This window comes from Saccoglossus kowalevskii, chromosome 7, assembly GCF_978046115.1.
Source record: "Saccoglossus kowalevskii chromosome 7, keSacKowa6.1, whole genome shotgun sequence".
Taxonomy (NCBI): domain Eukaryota; kingdom Metazoa; phylum Hemichordata; class Enteropneusta; family Harrimaniidae; genus Saccoglossus; species Saccoglossus kowalevskii.
The window spans coordinates 28,998,310-29,023,124 of record NC_140647.1 but is presented as its reverse complement, the minus strand read 5'-3'; the positions used below and the strand labels follow the sequence as shown (position 1 = coordinate 29,023,124).

The 24,815-nt window shown below is 35.9% G+C and overlaps 2 protein-coding genes across 2 annotated transcripts; both read right to left on the bottom strand.

Annotated features, from left to right (window-relative positions):
• Positions 1 to 1,635: 1,635 nt before the first annotated feature.
• LOC102802006 (putative methyltransferase-like protein 24) lies at positions 1,636 to 8,158 on the bottom strand. Its single transcript, XM_085501897.1, has 4 exons — positions 7,932 to 8,158; positions 4,440 to 4,511; positions 2,421 to 2,571; positions 1,636 to 1,950 (listed from the first exon to the last, which is right to left on the bottom strand). The coding sequence occupies exons 1-4, from the start codon at positions 8,156 to 8,158 to the stop codon at positions 1,636 to 1,638; spliced, it is 765 nt and encodes a 254-aa protein (XP_085358023.1).
• An 8,720-nt stretch (positions 8,159 to 16,878) lies between these two features.
• Positions 16,879 to 21,642, bottom strand: LOC146740914 (uncharacterized). The gene is made up of 2 exons (XM_085501896.1): positions 21,294 to 21,642; positions 16,879 to 20,681 (listed from the first exon to the last, which is right to left on the bottom strand). The coding sequence occupies exons 1-2, from the start codon at positions 21,640 to 21,642 to the stop codon at positions 16,879 to 16,881; spliced, it is 4,152 nt and encodes a 1,383-aa protein (XP_085358022.1).
• Positions 21,643 to 24,815: the final 3,173 nt, after the last annotated feature.

Sequence of the window (24,815 nt, the reverse complement as noted above, 5' to 3'; positions counted from 1 at the left end):
TCTATATTCACGAATAATATTTTTAAAAGTAATAAATTGAGCTATAAATAATATTAATTAATAACAATTTACTATTCTGATAACAGCTAGTTCATATTACTTAAATTAAAATTTGTATTAATGAACAATGATGAATTAAAATGAAAACAAGACTCAACAGGTTGGCGCATGGAATGTTTTCAATACATATATATATACGAATTACACGATATTTACTGTTTTTTGTGACAAATTTATTAAATTTTGAATTCCTACAACTAGAAACTTCTATTATAAAACGATATCAAAAAAGGGAATTCCTAGACAATATACAGTTGTCATCAGACCAATATATATTGGATGCCATCGCTATGATTTTTTATTATTTACATGAATCTTTCCATCTCATTCGCATTCTTTTCATAGTTTTACTGGAAAGAATGACTGGAGAAAAATTTAAAGAAATTAAGGAATTAAGAAGGTTATTAACAAAGTATTTGTAAATCTATATTTTAGTTAGGTATAGTGAGTTTTTACGTTACCGTTATATGTTATATAATTATAACTATATCTTTTATATCTTTTATGATTTGTATACCAAAAAAGAAGACTGACAACAATGTGTTTCAGATAAACATAGAACATAGAAATAAAGCTGATATGAATGTTGCGGAATTTGGTTAGGAAAAAATAATACAAAATTTCACATTTAGTATAACTACAAATTAGTATGTGTTGCTGAACTGTCTATGTTGAGGGTTATACAAATTAATTCTACTCAACCAATGATAGCTGCGGTGATTAACATTACGTCACCCCTGGCATTCACAGTGAATGATGCAGATGTATGTATTTGTTGGTTTTCAAACTTATTCTGTGTGAAAAACATTATTTTGTTTAACTGTTTAATGGTAGCGAAAGTCATAACGTATCCTTATCGGATATATATTGCTGTGATGACGATTTAGAACACGATATTACGCTCAATATAATTTCGATAAACGTACTATTTTACAGTCGCTTAGATTGCAAATAGTCATATTTAAACATAAAGCAGGTATAATGTAAATACAGTGATCATATAATAATACATATATGAACATCAACTAAAAAGTACTAATTTCTGTGGACTGAATACAACTTTTGCAGTTTTAGCTATTTTTATATGACGATGCTTCAAAAGCACACAAAATTAAACCAGATGAGTAAATACAGCTCTGAAATGGCTTTATTGTGTTGTCGTTTCGCACAACAGCGCCACACTCAATATTTATTTCCCAAACAATACATTTTTAAATTCTACAAGTGGTGAATATAGGTACCATGGTGAGAGGTTTCTGTTGAACAAATAACCATTGCAAAGATCGGGAATTGAATTTATTTTTCTGTACGTCAGGGAGGTTATAAACATTTATTTAGTTTTGCCTGTGTGTTACCATTATCAGGAATAACCATGCTGTTTCAAATGTAAAAGCCAATAGCAAAATCATTGAGATTAATAATAATAAAATAACAAATTCTAATTATGTTTAGCACTTTTTATTAATGAATGGCCACATGTGCATGCGTTGCAAAACAAGTAAAATCTCATCAATAAAGATAACAGAATAAACATTACATCAGAATTTCAACAATACATGAGTAGGCATTTTTGGTTTAGTTTTTCTGTTTGATATATTTCATATTGACCCAATACAATTCGACCCAACGAAACGGCGAGTCAGGGTGCTTCTCCGCCATAATTTCATTTTCATGTAATCTCCATAGCTTGAAACCATTTTGTTCAAAGGCCATCTTAAGAGCTCGGTAACAGTTTAAGACCATGTCTCGGTCGTTTGACGCCATAATCTGTGCTAAGTGAAGTTCAAATACAATCACTTTTATATCACTGAGCATACCACTTCTGATCAGTTGATGAAATATTAGGAATTCGCCACCCTCAATATCGAACTTCAGCACGTCAATAATTGTCTATATGAGTAAAAAAGTTAATCGTGGTTATGTATAACACCTGTATTTGGCTCAGTTTTTGCAGAAATAATAATTGAATCATCCATTTCGGAATTTTTGAAGATCCGATTTATGTCATTGAAATCATGGTTTCTTTCATTCTAGCTATTCTAAGACGCAATATACGTATTATGTTTCTACATGTCAAATAAACAATAGAATCAATATATCGACATTCTGTAAAAATGTGTATGTATTGACTGATGTGATGTATTCCACAAACAGCGTTGATTTTGTATGACGTGTTCCATATGAGATAAAATTTCAAAAAATGTATGAACATAACATATATAATAACAAACAACAAAAAGTTAAATTGTCTAAAAATATAAAGAAAACATGGCTTTTGGTGTGATATACATATTCAAGTGTGTTTTTATATTCCTATATGATTCCATATATACTAGAAACTAATATCTCGATTTACTCACGTTTCCATGGTGTAACATTTCTCTTATTGAGGATAGAGTTCTAGCTTTCCAATAACTCCCACGAACTTGTAAGTTATCTACGTTATCTCCATATAGACCAATATTATAGAACCAGACACGTTCTGAATGTCTATGATTCTCTATACCCATTCTATGAAAGAAAAAATGATGATGATATGGCATGGTTCTCCTATGCTTGTATTGTAAGAATATTGCAAGATGCAACATAAATACATTGTGGTATGTATATATGATCTGAATATAATCACCGGTGGCATATATAAAACTGGTGGCAATTTAGGTCTTTATATAGCTAAGTCTACGAGTATACCACCAGTAAACCACTTTGCGCCAATCTGTGTTATTCATGTAATATATGCTTGCAATTTTATTTTATAATGTACTAAAATGTACACAGTCTGAAAGTTGGCTTTCTATGTACCGCATTGGACAAAATAAGAACCATGTAAAACTGAGATGTGGGTATTGGACAGTGAAGCTGGTTGGATTTTATCTTTTATATCAAACATTGTCGTCTATCAATCGTGCAGGTATAATATTCTTTTGAACAGCACTCTTGCAAAGGTGGCTACTATGTATCTTATCTGTGTAACATGGTGTGCGTTGGGATACCGTGTACCTTTGTTAATTTGCTGGGTGATATTTACGCAAGCATTTACTTTTCAATGACTTTTCCTTTCGTTTGTAAAAAAAAAACTATTATCTTATTATTATCATATTTGTATTCACAATGTGGCAATCTCATGTATTATCATCCGACTCCCGACTGAGTCTGATATCAGTGGCTGGACTACTCACAAGATTGACAGTACAACACGACCCCACACCAGATTTTCCCACTGCAGTATATTACGACACTTCAGAAGATAATTTTCTATTTACACGCTTTGTAACCTGCTTTCCAAATGCTTGTAAATCGGCATATCTATTTCTAATTGCTTGTTTATGTCTTCATTTTGAAGTCACCGCTTTCAAGACATGGTGACTCACACTAAAAAGGCGATATTGGAATGAAGCCTGACAGTGTTCAACTATGTATCGATTTTGTGGAAGTTCTGTTGCTGGTTTGTGAATGTTGGCTCGATTAGTAGAGACTGGACGCTTGACTTGTGGGAACTAAAATGAATAAAACATTAGTCACTTAAATTTTCTTCATAAAATGTCGACAGTCTATACAGTGATCAAGCTTGTCATAAGATGACATAAGAGTTGCACAACTGCCACAAACCAGTGGGGGGCGTGATAAATATGGGCATGTTCTCTTTGAGGACATACACATTCAGCTATGTATAATCATCGTAATTTTTGATAATACCAGTTTAGACGAGCCGAGACTAATCAACATAATCCAGAAAAATCAATTTTGGCTGATTTACACAGATTATACTATTTAGGGTATTCTAAATATGGGGAATGTATGGCACTGATCAAGCATGTTAAAAATGGAATTAATGATGATACCCAAACACCCTATAGCTAGCGTTTGGAAATGTGATTAAGGTTACATTCATCCCATAGTTTTCCCATTAATTTGTTATGACCACAGTTTGCTGATCTAGAACATTAACACTGATAATTTGTAACCTTGTAACTTATATTTAGATTATTTAGACAGAGAACGTTTGTGGCCCCCTTGTGGCATGTTCAGGTAAACATGGGTGTTGTTTTGAGAATCTATTAGAAAAAGGCAGAACGTTACCAAGATGCTTCAACACGCCTATGCTCATTGTGGTACCAAAATTGTGCAGACATTGATTGAAATATTTGTATCTTCCATGTGATTGTACGTGGAATCGCTTGTCACGCTGGCAGTTAAATCCTTGCTAAATCCAACTATGGCATCACTCGAGATTCCTGTATTGTGTATGTTTAGAGATATCACTTCAAAACGACAGAGATCATATAAAGATGAGAGGATAAGTTTTGCAGTCCATGTACACATTTCACATGTAAGCAATAATACTTATATTACAATAAGAAAAAAACAACAACACTCACGTAGGGTCAAATGAGTAAACATTGCATCCATATTTAGCGATAGCATCGTCAAACGACCAGTCATTATTAATACTATAATGATAGAAAACAGATATTTATTAGCAAAAGCTGATACATTAAAATGATGATTAGGGACAGAATACGATGACGTTTTTGCGTCATGCATTGGGAGGTACATATATAATGTGTTTCTTTGATGAACTTAACATACATAGAATTAGCACCAAATGTATAAAATGTGCTCAATCGTGTATCATGTAATGACAGTGTTGGTAATACACATTTGCAGTTGCCACAGCTTGTGATTTTTGATATTAAGCGGAAATGTTATTCATTCGTAGCGATAAACGTATCAAAATAAATATTTTTTATATATCTTATGTTCAATATTCAGGATAGAAACTTTAATAACAATCCTCCATCTTGATATTATTAGTGTTTTATATATACTGATCGGATTCAAACAAATAAGAGTGTTCAGAGGCAATGTAAGCCATAATTACTGTGTTCCATTTTATATTTTATATAACAGATTTCCAGGAGACAGTGATTGGGAATTAGTTTACAAATTCAAAACAAATTAGTGCTTTTGGCTTGTTATTACATACATTCATATCAAACAATGAGTTGAATTGCAAAAAAGCCAATAACTTAAACGTCACACGATATATGAAGGTCAAACATCAATGACCCTCGAGAAATTGTATTCATTTTAAGATCATATACAGTAAGTTTTGGCGCCTTCACCACTATCGCATTATAAAAGCATCGGTATTTTTTTATTGATTTCAAATAAATAAGAAGTGATCATATTCTTTATATAAGTATAAATTAAATGATGAAATAATGTTCAATTGCAATCAGCATTACTAAAATATTAATATCAGCTGTAAGATTAATGAAAATTTTCATCAAACATCAGAAATAATATGAATTGTTATACATCTGTCACCGTAACGCCATAAGTTACAGTGTGCCGTATTTTTACGGTATTTTACGAGGTATTTTCATCCTACCATGTAAGAAAATGCGAATTTCAAATATGGAATGATTACGCGCGGATGCGGTATCTAATATTAAAAACAATCATGGCTGCCACCAGGGTTTGACAGGACACTACACAAAGAAGATCGCTGAATCTTTTCTAAGCGTTTGGGATTTTGGCATTATCGTGATGTATACTTGAACACAAAAAAATGTATAATAACAGTACGCCGTCGCATCGACCTCCGCTTGGCATCGGTCGATACTCCCACTAGATTGTCTTCGTGCATACTTGGAGGTATCCTCGTGATTTCATTGTAATAACACTCATAATAAACTTACATTAACAATAAAAAACATGGTTTTTCTCCAGAATTTACCTTATATGTATTATTCAAATCATAGAGCAAAACATAGACCACATTGGTAAGTGCAACTGTACAATAACATGAATACATTATGAATATAGTGTTACATCTTGCAATGAAACAAGATATCATAGCTTTAAAGATTTAACAACACAAAGATGAAGTGAAACGACATGATGATCCAGTTAGACGATTTTGTGGGAAACCATCCTCCTCCAGGATTTGTATATTTTGTCAAGGAGCCTAAGTATACATGAAATGTAATTGTAATGTGTAGAGAATTTCGATCTAAGATAATACAAGAAATTGAGAAGAAAGCCACGCATTACCACAAATGAGAAATGGGACACGAACTTGATCTTCAACTTCACTAAAGATCTTGCATGAACAAGAATGCTATAAGATGAAACTGATGTTGAAACCATTGTAGATATTTTTCAGAGCAGTTGGAAAAATCCTTCTGGGCAACAGGAACAGATTTAGTCAACATGTGAGCCGCAGTGTTTGCATCAGTGGATGTTCGATGCAGTTTAATTGATGCATACAAATGTGGCGATGAAGCATACGCAAGCTTTGTTCAAACTCGTCTTATTGGTAAGTCACCAGTATATAAGTTTTATGATCGGATACCAAGGATGAAGTCTAAAAGTATCAGAAGCCATCATAAAAGCAAAAAAATACGTTTTCCTGCACGGTGCCAGATGAATTAGAAATTTGACCTGAAATATGTATTGGCACCCTTGAAGTAAAGGCAATAACAGTGCAATGATTGATGCTGTTTTATACAGATGATTCTATTAAGTAATCTCATAAAATGTGTTTGTATGCAAAACGCCTCAAAGTGCACAGGGTAACCTGAACTATATGACAGTTCTGAAGATGATGATTGGTAACAAATGCGTGAAATATTTTATTTTTAATTATTAACATTGACAACTTCATTACGCTGTACAATTATTTGCTCGTGGGAAAACGTTGTAAAGTTACTCTCCATGTATAAGACCTTCAACTTCAGAGTGTATGCAAATCATAGCAACCATGAAAACAAATGAAGATTGGTATTTGACCTTTGACCTCATTATTTAAATGTTAATGAGTAACAGACAATAATTGTTAAGAGATACACCCATGGCCACAGATGTTTTTTTCGTGGTTTGTGAAATATATTATTATATACGTTTGGCTCGATTATTAGACACTTTGAAATCACTCAATTAATGAAACATACCTATGGAATGATTCAGGTAATGTATATTTGCAACCCATGCCCCTTATATTCCTAATTTTGCGAGGTAATTGCTATTACAAATTTTTTTTTTATTTTTTTTTATTTTATAACCCGGTAAACAAACAGCGTCCCGCTACGATTTTGCTCCTAAGCCTGTGATAATTTGCTTATTTGTGTAACTGTGGCTAATATCAGTTTTTGGGTCTGGAACCATTTACACAATAAAATACACCTGAAAAATAGACCACAACTGGGTTACCGCAACTTGGATACCCCAGTTGTGGCCGGCTTATTCAAAGACCATAACTATTTGGGTAAAGTGAACAAATTGCTTGAATACACGACAAAGTTATTGAAAAATTTTGAATACAATGTAACATATCCAATTAATTGAATAAACAATAAAGTTTCCCTAAAATCCCTAACTCTTGACTAAAAGTAGCAAATCAAGCTTGTTGAATGACAAATGACAAACTTAACGTCACTGAGAGTGGGGCCAAATAATGGGTGGGAGGGAGGGGAAATGAGTATTATTTCACCAATTTACCACACTAAGAAAAACCACTTACATTTTTGTGGTGTCTGCTTTGAAGAGGAGTGACGTAACACCTCGCGCAACGAGGAGTGACATCACCCTTCACACATAAGCACCGTTGATGGCGCACTATCGCTTGCGTTCCCGACACAAAGCATATTGCTTCGCAATACGTTATAAATAGCGCATGAGGTCAACGTGTTCTCCACTGTTCGAATTTTGAAATTATTAGCGATTCGTGGTTATCAACGCAATCAACGTCACGGTGAGAAAGTGATTGTGGAGAAGAAGTCCAGCCTTCTGTGAAGAAATGAATAATCTGTTAACCAACGTTATCTACTTACCAAGTTACAAGTCTTACTGCTAATATAACTCACCCAACTGAATAGACAATGCAGTTATTAGGAAGAATACCGACATCCATGCAAATGTTCCATCCACCGTCTCCAGATTTTCCATATCTTGTATCATTCTGACACTTGTACGTAACAGTTTGTAAATACTTCACCATTGTTTCTTTTATTTGGCTCACTGTGAGGTTATCAGTAAGTTTCAAGTCGTAGATAGTGGGTACCAACTTCAGTTCGCTTGAAGAGTTCATCATCGTCAGATTTCTTTTCACAGATGGTTCCAGGTATTCATTAAACTGTCGTTAGGCAAAAACATTTTTGAGACGTTTTAATGTTTGAGGTATGTGTGAAATCAGTTCACCAAAGGTATACAAAGTTATTTCCGATCATCGCATTGCATATATATATATATATAGTTTTCATTCAATAACAAAAAATCAATATCAAATACCTTATTGTTTGGACTGAATTGTGACTCTGTAATATTGTCGAATTTTGGCACAATTTTTTTCGAGGTAACATGTGTTGCATCTTTAACATTGTCAGTTACAGAAATTGATGGAGATGGCACACGGAGTAAACTTAATGTGTGTAACATTTGTGTTTCTAAAATAAAGCGGAAAGCATGAATAAAGAAAGGATCACATTTGTCCAGCCTTGTAGTGAAATGTGAAATACTGTTTCACAGAAGATCTCATTTTTGACACTGAATTTAATCGTGTTTTGTAATGTATTATCTATATACTATCTAGATATAATATATATACAATTTCAGTGTTATTCTCTCAATATAACATGATGAATGGTGAACAGTCGTGTGAGTTATTTACACTTTATATGTATAAATGTTCAAATAATATATTCTGGTAAATCGAAAACTACCAAGTTGGGGCAATTGTTAAGTTTCGACCTTGGCATCTTTATATATTTGAGTGGACCAGCCAAGCTTCCACATACAACAATACATATATTTCTATTTAATTTATTTTATTTAATAATATTTTCACTGAATTCTTTGAAATAAATTTACCATATACAAATTAATTTGCTGGGCACCATTTCATCTTAATATTTTACAATCCATATCCTTATATTTGAATATGTTTCAAGCCATTTGAAAAACCTATTTTAGAAGCATAACAATACAACGACTAGATTTGGTGTCACAGTTCGCTCCCAATTCATATTGGAATATTGCCAGCAATAATTAATAAAGCTCGTTCAGAATACCATTTATTCCCGACATCATATTCAGTGGCTAGTTCTCAGGATCTACATCAGTAATAAATAAACATAAATCATTTTGAATGCATGTTTTTAGAAGACACCGGCATGTCAAATTTTGATTTGGATTATACCATTTCAAGCTGCAGGGTGTCTAAACAATGACTCAACAACCAATAATCACATTTTCCACCCATCACACACATTTTAGCCATAATTGAACAACCAAGAAAGCAAAGAATATCAGGCTACATCCTAAAAACAACGAGATAGCACATTACAACCAGTTATTACAAACATGAAATCTTCCACCCCTCCCAATACACCCTACAGCATTAATGGTTTCTATACTCATTTGCTCAGCCAATAGATGCACCTGACTCATCAAACTTTTGACCAACCACTCATTTTAATTATTATTGAGTGAGTGCGCTATTTACTAATGAGAGGAATCTTTTAAAGAATATATATATATATATGTATATATATAACGGAATAAATAGGCAGCATCAGATATTATTCAAAATGTATCAAATAACAACCACGAAAATTGCTGCAAAGTTGCATATTGCAAATAAGGTTCATAATATGTGCATAACTATGTATATATTTGTCTATCTGTATCATTGAACATTAGAAAAATATCATATATATGTTGGGGGAAACAGCCTTTCCATGCAGGACACAACTTTAAAAATTGTGTCTTCTGTATAGTGCTCATTAAAAAAATATTTTTAGTCATCTACATCTGATACTGGAGAGAGTAACACTATATAGTTGTTACATTATACATACAATTATGAAAATGTTCTATCATGTCTGACTGGGGGATCTTACACTGATATTAACAGAATTGGGACCCCTTAGACCCGTTATGTTTTACATTTTGCAGGTGGATAATGTTTCGTATCTATAAATAGTGGAGATTGAATTTCAAGTGATCAGGGATTTTTATCTGTCTTGGAATATTGTCCGAATTTATGATACATGCTTTAAATGGTGTTCATGATAATGTGTCATGTTATTGTAATGTGCCATGTTATTATTATGAGCACTGTGAACAGTTTACTTGAGTATATAACGGGAGACATAAAGCTTAAAGGTCGAATGTCAAAGTATATATTCACAAAACAGAATAGATTATTGAAGGTTAATTTTATGTATCTCTGGGGAATGTGTGAAGAATACATTGAACTCATGATCATTTCTTGGTTTTATTTACGAGAACATGAACGTGAACAGTTAGTAAGTCAGTTGTCTATATTTGACCCCCTGACCTTGTGAAAATATATCACTGTATAAGTATAGGTCAAAAGACAAGTCAAAAGACACGTTAATAATAGAGAAATGCGTTATGATTATATTAACATCATGAATTCATTTCTATGAAATCGGTGGTTCCATTCAGCGAATGTTTAAGATTTCCTACATGTTTACTAATGTATGCCATGTATGCAGTTATATTGAACAGTTATCACTGAATGCAGTCATGAATACATTGTCCGATCAAAAAAAGCATGACAATATTATAAATACAGATCAAATTCTATTTACTATGTAAAGACTGTCAGCAAGGTGTTTTATTATTGTATAAACAAAATAGCAGAGCAGGTTTATACACCCATATTCATAGACATAAGTTATTCACCTATTTACTGAATCAGGGCATATTTGAAAATTGAATAATGTGTCTGCTCAGTTCTCGGGTATTTGATGGCAAACCCCTTCATTGTCAACATTGATATATGGTTGTGCAAGCCACTGCAGAAGGTAATCATCATTTTTATGCGTTACTCTGAAACAGTTACTTGAAACTATACTGCCATTTTGGTGATTTCAGTTAATAACGGCATAACCTGGTACTGACTCATGATATTTACTATGTAATATAACATGTTATTGCTAATAACATCTCATCTACATACCCATATTCTATTCGATAATTAAAAATAGGCTTGGCAAACCCCATTAATTTCAGGATTAAATGTTCGTTGTAATAAACGATTGATATTACCAAAGCCACTAGACCCTTTTTAAGCAAATAATTGAAGAATGGAAGCTTTAGTAATTAACAAACCGACCTTGCCAGTTAATAATTTGTTCGTTGTAAATTCCGGAATGTATGAAGACCCACACCAAGAAAACATTTCCAAATATTATTGAGCTGCTTTGCCAAGATCATCTCACAAAAACGAAAATAGTAAATTATTGATCTTTTATTTTAAATAATCCATATCAAAATGCATCGTACTTATTATCTAAAATAGGTTCAAAGTTGTAACTTAACTTGAACCAACCAATAATTCAATCCAATTGCAACACTTATATTGTTTGGATGATATTGATGTGCCATGCTGACCATAGTCATCAGCTATTACCCTGTAAAGTTGTACTAACTGTTGACCATGGGCAAACTCTCCAGCAATGCAATTAAGAAACCCTACAACTTGTGAAGACACAATGCCTGTCACTGTACTCTAGAAATTGAAATCGATATAATCAACTGTTCTTTTGTAAGTGATTATAACATTTAAAAAAGATATAATGACATAATGATATCTCTCATAATTATTAACTGTCATGGTACATGACTGATAACTTACCCATCCAAGAATGTATCACACAGACAGATATGCATAATGTGACACAAACAAGCACACCTTTAAACATTACCAAACTACAAGTTATGGTAAAAACGATAATTACCCGGTTTGCTTAGAAAACAAACCAGACTATTCTCAAAGCATATCGACCAGAAATAGAATTAAAACGTAGTAAACATTACAATTAATTAATTATAAACATGAAATAACTGGTAATCATCTTTCCTGTTCACCTCGCCAGGATATGTATATTGTATATGTATATGTTTATTGTGCGCATTTGATTAGATTTCACCAGACACAATGACAATTAAAGCAGTCTTGAGGTAAAGTACAAGCAAGAAAAGCCATATTATACAATGAAAGTACAGTTTAATTGTTTCAGATGAGCATGGTGATGGTTGCAAACAATGACACGTTTTCGTCACAGTTACCTTACTCTTAAACATCTGGTCTGTGTAGCAGACTATATATTTTTTATTATTATTACGTACATCGTATTGTAGTATTAGTTTAACTATCGACACAAACATTCTTAGGACTTGTTTAGTCAACCAAATCATAGCCCCCTTTATATCGCGCCTAGTGGCGTCATCGGTCAGTTTATCATTATCAAATGAACCTAATTTGATTCTAATATTTTTATCTCCGCTGTCAGAGTGGAACATATGAGTAATTGTCCGTCGTCCGTCATCGTCGCCGCCGTCCGTGTCAATGTTTTACTTTTTCGACTTCTTCTTGAAAACTACAAGCCTGAATGCTTTGATACATGGTGTATATGTACCTTGGGTAGACCTCTCTTAGATTCATGATGATATCTTCAATTCTCTAATAATGGTGAATATTTTTGCAATTTTTGGTAAAAATTTGTCATTTTAGACTTCTTGTTAAAAACCGCAAGTCTGGTTGCTTTGATATTTCATATATAGTTACTACATGTAGGCCGTTCTCAGATTTGTTCATTTCATGACGATATCTTCAATTCTCTAATTTTGATGAATATTTCTGTTATTTTTTGTAGAAAGTGATATTTTCGACTTCTTGTTGAAAACAGCAAGTCCAATTTTTTTAATAATATACATATTGTTCATTTTACAATGATTTCAGTTCTTTAATTGAAATGTGCATTGCTAACAGCGAAGCTACCTCAGCCGACAGGCTGCTTATTTTAATTATATTATGATTTTCATAATTATATTGTGGCTTGGTAAAGTTCCAATTTAGGTGTTATTTTGCGTGATTAATGCGTGATTACTACTGAATGATGATTTCCGTCTGAACACTGGTAACTTATTGACATCGCTGGCACTGCACAGAGTGAAGCTTTGTTAATAATGACATAATTTGCATGTAACCCTGAGAAGAACTACGTGACGTTAGCTGCACTGTTTTTGTTCCAGTCATAATTTATTTAAATAATATTTTTTTTAATTTCTTTTGAATAATTCATCAATAATTTTTATTTAGAAAAGTGCAAAGCCACGTAATTTCCACGTTATTTCAAATAACTAAATTGCTTGTTGTAAAATGCTATAAATATAGCTCCTTCTGGATGTTGAAAATGAAATAAATGAAATGCGAGTTCTTTTGTGTTTTTATTTATAGTATTTTTGTTTTGTTTATTTGTTTTTAGGCCGTAACATTCTTTATTCGTTTTAGTCTTAGTAACCTTGTGGCATTGAGTCAAGTTCTTTCCACGTTGTTTCCTAAAGGTATATTATATATACTGTATACCTTCTTTGACAGTCATGCTAATATTACACACTCAAAATTGTACAATTTCCATGGAAATCACAGTTTCCTATTTTAACGAATGTCAGAAAAAGCGAATTCAACCAAACATTTAATTGTGTGCTTTCCTTATACGCTGTTCAAACACTGAAACAATACATTCTAAAACTAAAACGCTACGTAAGAATTGAGCACTCACGAGGTATTGTATTGCACTGTATAAATTATATATGGTATTAATATTAGTCTATAATCAAAAGAATTATCCTGGAGAAAAGCTTACTCAATCCGCTTAAAATTTGCAACCGTAACACTACGTATCTCTCATATGCGCCCATAAATTTCCTTCTCTTCTTCACAGTTTCGTGTTCATGTATATCACATGGATGACGTCACTCAAACTACTGCGCAACGATACTGGGCATAGCAAATTGTCGTTCGCTACACTGGTGATGTTCCGGCGAAAATGTAGCCATTCAAAATAAAAAGCGAACGTGCCGGAATGGATATAAAGTAAGATACGCTTGTTTTGATGTTTATTCTTTATAAGAAGCAAAAATGCACGGCGAGGCATCATCAATATTATGGTCATAGCCACCATCCCTTGGGCAGGCAACAAATCGTGATATTACCCTCACAAACATACGTTGTTTTTAACTGTTCTATTGTAGTGAATATAACATATTAAAAACATATAATGACATAATGACTTCTCTCTCATATTTATTAAATATTAACTGTCATGGTACATAACTGATAACTTACCCATCCAAGAATGTATCACACAGACAGATATGCACAATGTGACACACACAAGCACACCTTTAAACATTACCAAACTAAAAAAAAAAACAAAAAAAAAAGGTTACCCGGTTTGTTTATAGAAAATAAATAAAACTACCAGTCTTGAATTGTTGTAATCCTTTTTTCTATTCTAAAAACATTTCGACCAGGCATAGAATTGAAATGTACTAAAAATTATAATAAAGTAACTATAAACATGAAATTACTGGTCGAATCTTACCTGTTCATCCCACCAGCAAATGTATACTCGGAGCAATCTAACAGTAACTCCAAAATGACAGAATGTCAGCCTAAACCAGCTGTTTATCTGCTAAACAATGTGTTTGCGCATTTGGCTTGATGTGAAATTACTGAGTCAGATTATATTACTAACACATGACAACAAACAAACAATGTACAAGCATGCATACAGTTTGCATCCGTCGAGTTGAAATCGTCATCAGACAAAAGACAATTAAAACTGCAAGCAGTCTCAATGCAACTTTCAAGCAAAAAATCATATTATACAATGAAAGTACAGTTTAATTGGTTCAGATGAGCATGGTGATGGTTGGAAAGAATGACATGTTTTTGTCATAACTACCTTTGTCTGACACATCTGTGTCTGTATAACAGTAAGAGATTAGAGTACGTATTTTTTGTATTCAATTGAAAATGAGAACCACTGCGCAAGTTGGGATTCTGATGAAAAGGACCGTAAGCATTTAATACTGTGAATTTAGTTTTAATTGCACTTAATATATATCATATAGATAATGTTGAAATATGCGAATATTTTTAATGTTAAATTATTGGTCATAATATGATGGTGATGGCCTTATAAAAACAAACCAACTGATTCGAAAATATTTTTTATTACTAATCTGTAGCGAAAATACTGATTTGTTATTATAAAGCTCTTTTCAATTTTGGTATTTTTTTTGTCTTCAGCACGTTTTCGACTTTTGTAGATTTTTTGGAACAAGCTCTCTACCCAGATAGAAACACTCAACCGGTCTGAATACCACGTAAAATGAAAAGAGTTGGCCTGGGTCGTGTCGTTTATTTCCGCCCGTAGTTTGGTGGTGTCCAATGGGCGTTTTCCATTATACATTCCACATTTGTATAAATTGAGGGCAAACAAAAAAATGTTAACTGTTTGTTTACTGTGTACATAAAATTGATTTGCATGTGTGAAGTTGAATATATCAGGTATTTAGGTGACCAACAAGGGTTGCACCCATAAATTACCTGTAACACCTCCAAACAGCCTCGAGGTAAAGACCAAACAAGAACAATCATATTATACAATGAAAGTACAGTTTAATTGGTTCAGATGAGCATGGTGATGGTTGCAAACAATGACACCTTTTTGTCATAATTACCTTACTCTGACACATATGTGTCTGTATAGCCGTCAGGGTTAGAGTACTTGTGTGTATTCAATCCAAACACTGCACACGACTATATTATTGTGATTTGTTTACTACGAAATAAATGTTAGATTATTATGGGAAATATATTGTGGTGGATAAGTTTATATCGCAAAACTAGGCGTTGGGGTGTTCTTTTCGTCACATAAAACGAACTGACTAATCATGCGGAATTGTTATTGAAACGGACATCGATTGCGTTGTGTTTTCTTGAGTTGAACAGACGTGAGATATAATTCAAATTGGTTTATTTGTACTCAACATGAACATCAATACGTTGTACAGCAAATACTTCTTGGTATGAAATATAGATCGCTAAATAATAGCTCCATGAGGAGTTGGCATCGTAGAGAGCATAGAAAGGAGGGTGTGCATAACGAGCATCAAGTTGCGAAGCTACCATAGAAGGAATTACAGCGACGGCCTGAATCGGACTTCTCACGACAGCGCTTTGCCTGGTTAATGTAATTGTCAACGTTAGAGCAGCATTTGTCTCGGTGACAGCTAATCGGAGAAGTGCCAAACACGTGTTTGTACTCTAGAATATATCATGCCAAAACGTTCCGAAAATAAAACAACGCTAATGATTGGCGCATACAAACGAAACATAGCGCTGTCATTCCATATTAGGAGTGACACGCGACTAACACGAGGCAGAACTTTGGTGGGAATTTTGGGCGGTAAACAGACAAATACTGCGAGAACGCAATGGGAAACAATGTAGCGAACGTTTGGATATAGCGTCACGGTTGCTACAGAAACCGATCTAGTCTCTCAGGACTCAACTCGTGGTTATCAAAACAATGTCTGAAATTACAAACTAGCTTAGAGAACATCATACAGAAAGTAAAATTTGTTCATGTTAGATAACTGCGCGCGACATACTCCGGGGCGCAAAAATCACGAGAAGATCTCGGGATAACCTGAATCGAACATGATAAATTTTAAAATTAACTTGAATAAATCTCTGAAATTTAAATGACAGACTCTCAACAATAAACACATGTCAATCACATTGAACATCAGATATGAATTGTGAGTTTCAATCTTAGCTAAAACAGCAAATAACACGGTATATCAAAACAATACAGTATATCATGAACACATTGCAGATTTTGCTTTACTGCACGGAACAAATGATTCTCATTGAAAACTTGAAATAAAGTTACAGTGCGATACAAAGTTCAAAATTCTACAAAGTTATACAACACCATCACGGCACATTTGCCGTATACTTTCGCTCGCTTTGAGCGCTGAAGCCCTTGGTTCGGGCCGACTAGAAAAGTCGTGGATTTGACTAGAAAATTCATTTTCAACGGACGGACTACCAATAACTTCTTCGGGAATTGAGAGTGTATTCTCTGGTGTTTCTGCATTAAGTTCGAGTGGATAAAGATGGTGTATAGAACGATTTGTTGAGCCGTTTTTGGTCTGTATTTCTACTACTCGGACGATACCGTCCTTGCCTGGAAGCAATTTAGTTACACGACCTAGTAACCAATGACATCGTTTTTTGATGTCCTGGTGTAATTGGACAATATCCCCCACCTTTATACAATTATTGGTTGTCCCTTTGATTTGATTCAAGTGACGCTCAGTTAGTGACGTCAAATATTCTCTTTGCCATCTCTTACTAAAAGCATTGTGAAGGGAGGATAAATACATAGCTCTTTTATTTGCAGTAATATTATCAATCTCAAAATTGGGTTCAGAAACACTAGGAATAGCTGGGGGTAACATTCTAATCTGACGTCCATTTAACAAGTGGGATGGAGTCAGTGGAGCTAAATCTTCGACACTTGCGGAGAGATGAGTTAATGGGCGGTCATTTATTGACGACTCGACTTCGACTAAAATTGTGAATAGTTCGGTAAAAGTCACGTTGGCACGACCTAGAATTTTCTTCAAGCAATTTTTTGTTATGGCTATCATTCTCTCGAATAGGCCTCCGGCCCACGCCATTCGTTTAGGATTAAAACGCCACGATATACGATTTTTGGTAAGATAGTTTTGTACCTCAGGACTGGACTCGAGTCCTTTCAAAATCTTAGCGGCGGCTATAAATGTGGAACCGTTATCTGAGATCATTTTCCGGGGCGTTGACCGTCGAGCAGTGAAACGTCGCATAGCCAAAATGAATGATGCGGCGGTCAAATCTTGATTTAATTCTAAGTGAATACATCGAGTTGAGGCGCACGTAAAAATTAGTACATAAACTTTACTAGAAAGACCAGTGTGTTGGTCCCTAACGAACAAATGTCCCGTGTAATCTGTTCCGCAGAATTCGAATGGGACTGCTTCCTTCACTCGAAAATCAGGAAGTGGAGCTTGAGTAGGAAGGGGAAATGGAGTTCCATCGACCTTCTTACAAACGACACAAGATCTCAATGTAGAATTCACATGTCTGCGAATCGCGGTGATCCAATATTTTCCCCGAATTTTGTTAACTGTGGTTAACGGCCCACCGTGGTTTAATAAATGATGAGCATCAAGAATTATGAGCGTAGTAAACCGATGTTTACCAGGAAGGAGTATTGGATGCATGGTTTCGAAAGGAAAGTCGGTATTCTGAAGCCGACCACCAATTCGCAGTATTGACTTATCGTCAAGAAATAGTTTAAGTTGTTTTTGAAGTACGCCATGTCTAAATTGTTGTCTCCGAATAGAACTGACAACGTCTCCGAAATGTGTTGACTGAATCGATGTCAACCAAGCGTGTTCCGCGTCGTATATCTCCTGTGTTGAGAGAGCAAGTCTACTTGACAAATTACTCGGAGTGTGGTTCAATTTGGATTTGAGTTTCGAAATGAAACGAAATATATAAGCAGTTGCTTTCAACAGACGATGTAGATCGTTGAAACGGCGAATATCGATAATCTTTTCAAGACTAGGTTCTGAGTTTGATTCAGTTGCGTGAAAAATCTCTTTCGGCGCGATGTTTGGTTCATTGTGAAGTTCAAAATGGTGGCCGAGTAAATTGTCAGATTCACAGGCGACATGTAACGAAACGATCTGATCATTAATTTTGGAGTTTTGTAGCTCAGGAGGTTCGCGGTTTGTATCGATGATATCTCCTGACACTGTTTCAGCAGTTTTTATGAAATCTTCTGCTGATTTATGGAAATGAGGACTAATTTCGTTCTCCGAATTTACATGTCCTCTGGATTGACTTGGGGGCGTACAAAGTAGCGGTCGATCGCTAACGGTGTCGCTCGTACCAGTGGTCGGACACTGGGCACATTTCTCGGACACTTTTGGGGTCGAAATATTATTTTCAATTTTGGATTTTTCGGTATATTCTTTGTATTGTTGTTCATGTGTAATGTTGAGTGCCTGCTGTCTTGTAATCGTATCTTTAACACCCACTGACTCCAGGTCCCAGTAACTAGCAATCATTTTATCCATTACACTGTCATGTGCTCGGATAGAAGCAATGGTGAATGAATTTGTTTTGTTTGTCCTGTTGTGTGTAGTGAAAGGCCCTGACAATAGGTACCCAAAGACAGTCGGTATAGCGTTTGGTTTGCCCCTAACTATGCGTGAGTTGTGTGTAACAAAATCCCAATAGTGATCGGCGCCTATCAAAATATCGATGTTTAATGTGGATCGATTTGACGGCGGATAGGCCAACGATAGACCTCTCAAATGTGGCAAACGTGCAATATCGTAAGTTACAGTGTTCTCCAATCCCTCGGAAATACAGTCGACCATCAGTACATCGATCGGGGATTTAATGCTATCTTTGCTTTGTAGTGACAGCGTGGTTCTCGGTATGGACTGCACACCGGAACGCGGATTGGAGAACGAATTCAGACTCAATAATTCGTTATAATTTGGGATTACACCTAGTTTACGTGCGAAAGAGTTTGTGACAAAGCTTCTATCACTGCCATTGTCAAATAGGAGGGTAGCAACACAGTTAGTACCTCGAAAATGCGTACTAACTCGTGCGGTTTGAAGCATTGCGCGTCGCGGACTGTCAGAGTTAATTTTTGAGTCACTCCCGGTAAAACGCGATTGTTCACCAGTATTTGCTGAATGTGAAAAATGCGAGTTTGCCGTGCTAGAATTCGTTGAATTTGTTTGCGCAGTTCCAGATTTATCAAAATGAATTGACGTATGATGTTTACTCATACAAACACGGCAAGTGAAATGCGACTTACATTGAGACAACATGTGCTTTCCCAAACAATTAAAGCATCGTTTATTTTGGGTAATAAATTCGACTCGATCCTTCCTAGTTGAAATATTTGTACAATTTGTGGTGTAATGCTTGCCTTTGCAATATATGCAATGTGGGGTTCTGTCACCAATTTGTGTTCTCCCATGAGTGTGATCAGTTTGTGTGACATGGTTTTGTTTCTGTTGATCAGAATATGTGGTACCACTGTAAGATTTGTCAGTATTATTGTAATTACGACGCCCATATCGTTTGGACTTGAACTGTGTTGAGTCATGTGTACTCTGGGTGAAAGCATGTATTGCTGAAGGGTTTGTGTCGTAATCTACTTGTCCTATGGCGAGGATTTTAACCTCGTGTAACATGTGCTGACTGAGTGTGACTAATGTCCATTCCCCGCTTGGGTTGGATCGCGCTAAACTTTGTTGAAATTGAATTGGGAATGTATCCAGTATCATGGGTATGAGGAGTTTCTCATAGCCCGCCTCTGGTACACCTAATAAACGAAGTGCCCTGATGTGCTTTTCCAGGGTATCATGATATTTCCGTAAAGAATTGGCATCATAATTGGGTGCGTCTGCTGTGCGTAATGCACGCATGTGAGCAGCGATAATTTGATGAGGCTGGCCGAATCGTTCGGTCAGAAGCTGGAGTGCCAAACTGTAATTTACTATTGTAAGATCTAAGCCGGTTATTACTTCTAGAGCCTCCCCCTCTAACGACCTTTTCAAATAAGCAAATTTGATTATAGGACTAAGTTGTGGATTTAAACCTACAGCAGCATTGAACATATCCCAAAATTCAGCCCACCCCGTATACTCGCCTGAATAGACGGGCAAATCAATACGTGGCAATTGAACAGAATTAAATTGAGTGTATTGTGGATTCATACCTGAAATATGAGCTGTTGGAATTGAATTGTTCAAAAAGTTATTTTGTGTAACTTCTACTTGAGGCACTGGTGCATTAGCGGGTTGATCGAACTGTTGTACAGGTGGTTGAAACGCGACTTGAAACGTCGGTACTGGGGGCGCGACTTGAGGTGTCGACGGCGGTACGACTTGAGGTGTCGGCGGCAGCACGATTTGAGGTGTCGGCGGCAGTGCGACTTGAGGTGTCGGCGGCAGTGCGACTTGAGGTGTCGGCGGCGGTACGACTTGAGGTGTCGGCGGCGGTACGACTTGAGGTGTCGGCGGCAGTGCGACTTGAGGTGTCGGCGGCAGTGCGACTTGAGGTGTCGGCGGCGGTACGACTTGAGGTGTCGGCGGCGGTACGACTTGAGATGTCGGCGGCGGTACGACTTGAGGTGTCGGCGGTGGTACGACTTGAGGTGTCGGCGGCAGTGCGACTTGAGGTGTCGGCGGCGGTACGAGCTGTTGGACCGGTGCTTGTTGATCATCTGGAGGGATTGGTTGTTGATTTACTTCGTGTTGACCAAGTTGTGGGACTGGATGTAATTCTTGCTTCGCTGGCTTGTTTTCTGTCAGGAATAAATTGATCGAACTAAACCTCTCTAGTAATTTGAGTTCGATTTCTTCAGTTTCCGTAAACTCTGCGTCCAGAACATCGGCGTAATTTCTGACTTCATCGCAGGCCTTTTGTAAGTTTGAGATACGATTGTCAAGTGCTAGTATGCTTACTTTGATCAGCCGATATACTTCAGATTTGTTGTCAGTGACTTCAAAGTCTTGGATTCTATCCTCAGCAAGTGTCAACGCGATATTTAATTGAGTCACAACTTTGTTCAGTCTATCTATTGCTTTGTTTAGGATTCTTCGAGGCATGATGAATCAGTATTGGATATCCTGGTCTCGGCACCAAATTTATGTGGTGGATAAGTTTATATCGCAAAACTAGGCGTTGGGGTGTTCTTTTCGTCACATAAAACGAACTGACTAATCATGCGGAATTGTTATTGAAACGGACATCGATTGCGTTGTGTTTTCTTGAGTTGAACAGACGTGAGATATAATTCAAATTGGTTTATTTGTACTCAACATGAACATCAATACGTTGTACAGCAAATACTTCTTGGTATGAAATATAGATCGCTAAATAATAGCTCCATGAGGAGTTGGCATCGTAGAGAGCATAGAAAGGAGGGTGTGCATAACGAGCATCAAGTTGCGAAGCTACCATAGAAGGAATTACAGCGACGGCCTGAATCGGACTTCTCACGACAGCGCTTTGCCTGGTTAATGTAATTGTCAACGTTAGAGCAGCATTTGTCTCGGTGACAGCTAATCGGAGAAGTGCCAAACACGTGTTTGTACTCTAGAATATATCATGCCAAAACGTTCCGAAAATAAAACAACGCTAATGATTGGCGCATACAAACGAAACATAGCGCTGTCATTCCATATTAGGAGTGACACGCGACTAACACGAGGCAGAACTTTGGTGGGAATTTTGGGCGGTAAACAGACAAATACTGCGAGAACGCAATGGGAAACAATGTAGCGAACGTTTGGATATAGCGTCACGGTTGCTACAGAAACCGATCTAGTCTCTCAGGACTCAACTCGTGGTTATCAAAACAATGTCTGAAATTACAAACTAGCTTAGAGAACATCATACAGAAAGTAAAATTTGTTCATGTTAGATAACTGCGCGCGACATATATATATATATATATTGTAATTTTCTACAAATCTAATGTGCTAACCAATCTATGTGGGTGTCGGAAATAGAAATGGATAGGTTTATTATTATACATCTGTCACCGTAACGCATAAGTTACAGCGCGCCGTAATTTTTCGGTATTTTACGGGGTATTTTCATCCTATCATATTAGGAAATGCAAATTTTAAATACGGAATGATTACGCGCGTAAGGTCCTCTAATAATAAAAAACAAACATGACTGCCATCAGTCGGTCGATACTTCAGCTGTACTGCATTCGTGTATACTTTGAGGTATTCTCGTAATAATCTTAGAGAATTTAAGATTTGCGTACGTAACGGGAACGTAACGTGTTGTTCTAATTTCGTTGCGTTACGTTCTCAGGTGTCATGAAACGATTAAGTACAAGCGCCCACGACGGGAACGTAACGGAAACAGAACCATATCAATCCGTCTCTTTGGGCAACCATAATAAAACTATCCAATAAAATGTATTAAGTTCTTTCACGTCTATCTATCGCTATTTCCAGCCACTCTGCTGAGATCCCATGCCTGTTTGCCGAATCTTTTTTTAGCAGATCAATGTCATGCGTTTTCAGTGGGTATAAATATCAGCTAAAATGCATCCAATATTTTTCTTATTTCATCATAAATATACAAAATCACTCTAATATAAAACGTATTATCAATTTCAGTGAAAATTAATCAAAATTGACAGCGAGAAAAGCTCTCGGAAATTAACTACGAGTCAGTCATCTTGATCACGTTCAAAATGACTGCCGTACGACCAGGCAACCGATGACGTCTTTGGTTCGCGCGGAGGTTATGCAAAAAGCAGTGACGTATCCGTTCTCGTATGCGCATCTTAATGTCTCTATTATTATTACTGATATTGTATCGTTTATGATACTGCTATATACATCGTTTATACAGCCTAAGCTTGAATGTAACAAAACGGGATAAGACCTTGAACACCTAGCCCTGCGTACAGTGCTGTGTGTACGAGGACGCGTTCGGTTGATAGATGTCCCCACCATGATATGTGCAAACGTGAGAGGCAACACCACAGCATTCAGTTGTGATTCTGATGTCAATGTAGTTTGTGGTTGACGGTTTGTGGTGCTTAGCGATATATGTAATATAAATAATTTTGAACAAAGTATTGTCAAAATGTTTGTTGGGGTCAAAAATATACGAAATTTTTTAAAGTTGAATTATTGGCCATAATGTGATGGTGATGACTATGTAAAAACAAAATAACTGATTCAAAAATATTTTTTCACTGCTAATCTGCAGCAAAAATACTGATTTGTTATTTTAAAGCTCTTTTCATTTTTTTTTTAAACAAGCTGCCACCACCCAGATAGAAACACACAGCCGGTCTGAATACCACGTAAAATAATAAGAGTTGGCCTGGGTCGTGTCATTTATTTCCGTCCGTAGTTTGGTGGTGTCCTATGGGTGTTTTCTATTATACATTCCACATTTTTATAAATTGAGGGCAAATAAAAAAATATTAACTGTTTGTTTACTGTGTACATACAATTGATTTGTACGTGTGAAGTTGAACATATCAGGTGACCAACAGAGGTTGCACCTGCAACACCTCCAAACCAATCTATGTGGGTGTCGGAAATAGAAATGGGTAATTTTGCGGGGTATTTGCAAAAAACAAAAAAACAAACATGGCTGCCATCAGGGTTTGACCGGACTCCACACAAAGAGGTTCGCGGATTCTGTTCTAAACATTTTAGATTTCGACATGCCCATGGTATATCCTTGAAAGGAAAGGCTGTATAATAACAAGGTTATTACGAGAATATCTCAAAGTATACACTCAGACAGTACGCCGCGCATCGACCTCCGCTGTGCGTCGGTCGATACTTTAGCTGTACTGCCTTCGTGTATACTTGTAATAACCTTTTATTATTATTACTAATATTGTATCGTTTATGGTACTGCTATATACATCGTTTATACCGCGTAAGCTTGAATGTAACAAAACGGGATAAGACCCTCAACACCGTGATATGTATTTTATTCAGGGCTCTTCTATGTTATGTTCACGTAGTAATAAACAACATGTTATACAATGATAAGTACGTGTCGTGTCTGACTGCTGGACATCTGGTATTAAACGCACAGTTTGCCGTGCCCAACTTACGAATATCTTCAAAAAGGCGGAAGCAGAAATCGGAGGTAGACGTACAAACTTGTTCAAGATAGGTATGCAAGGCTCGTCGTTACTGATGAACACATTTTCAACGCAACTCAAGACTCCTAACTGAGCAGCGACATAGAAAAGACAGACGAATAAGAAATTCAGTTCTCCGAG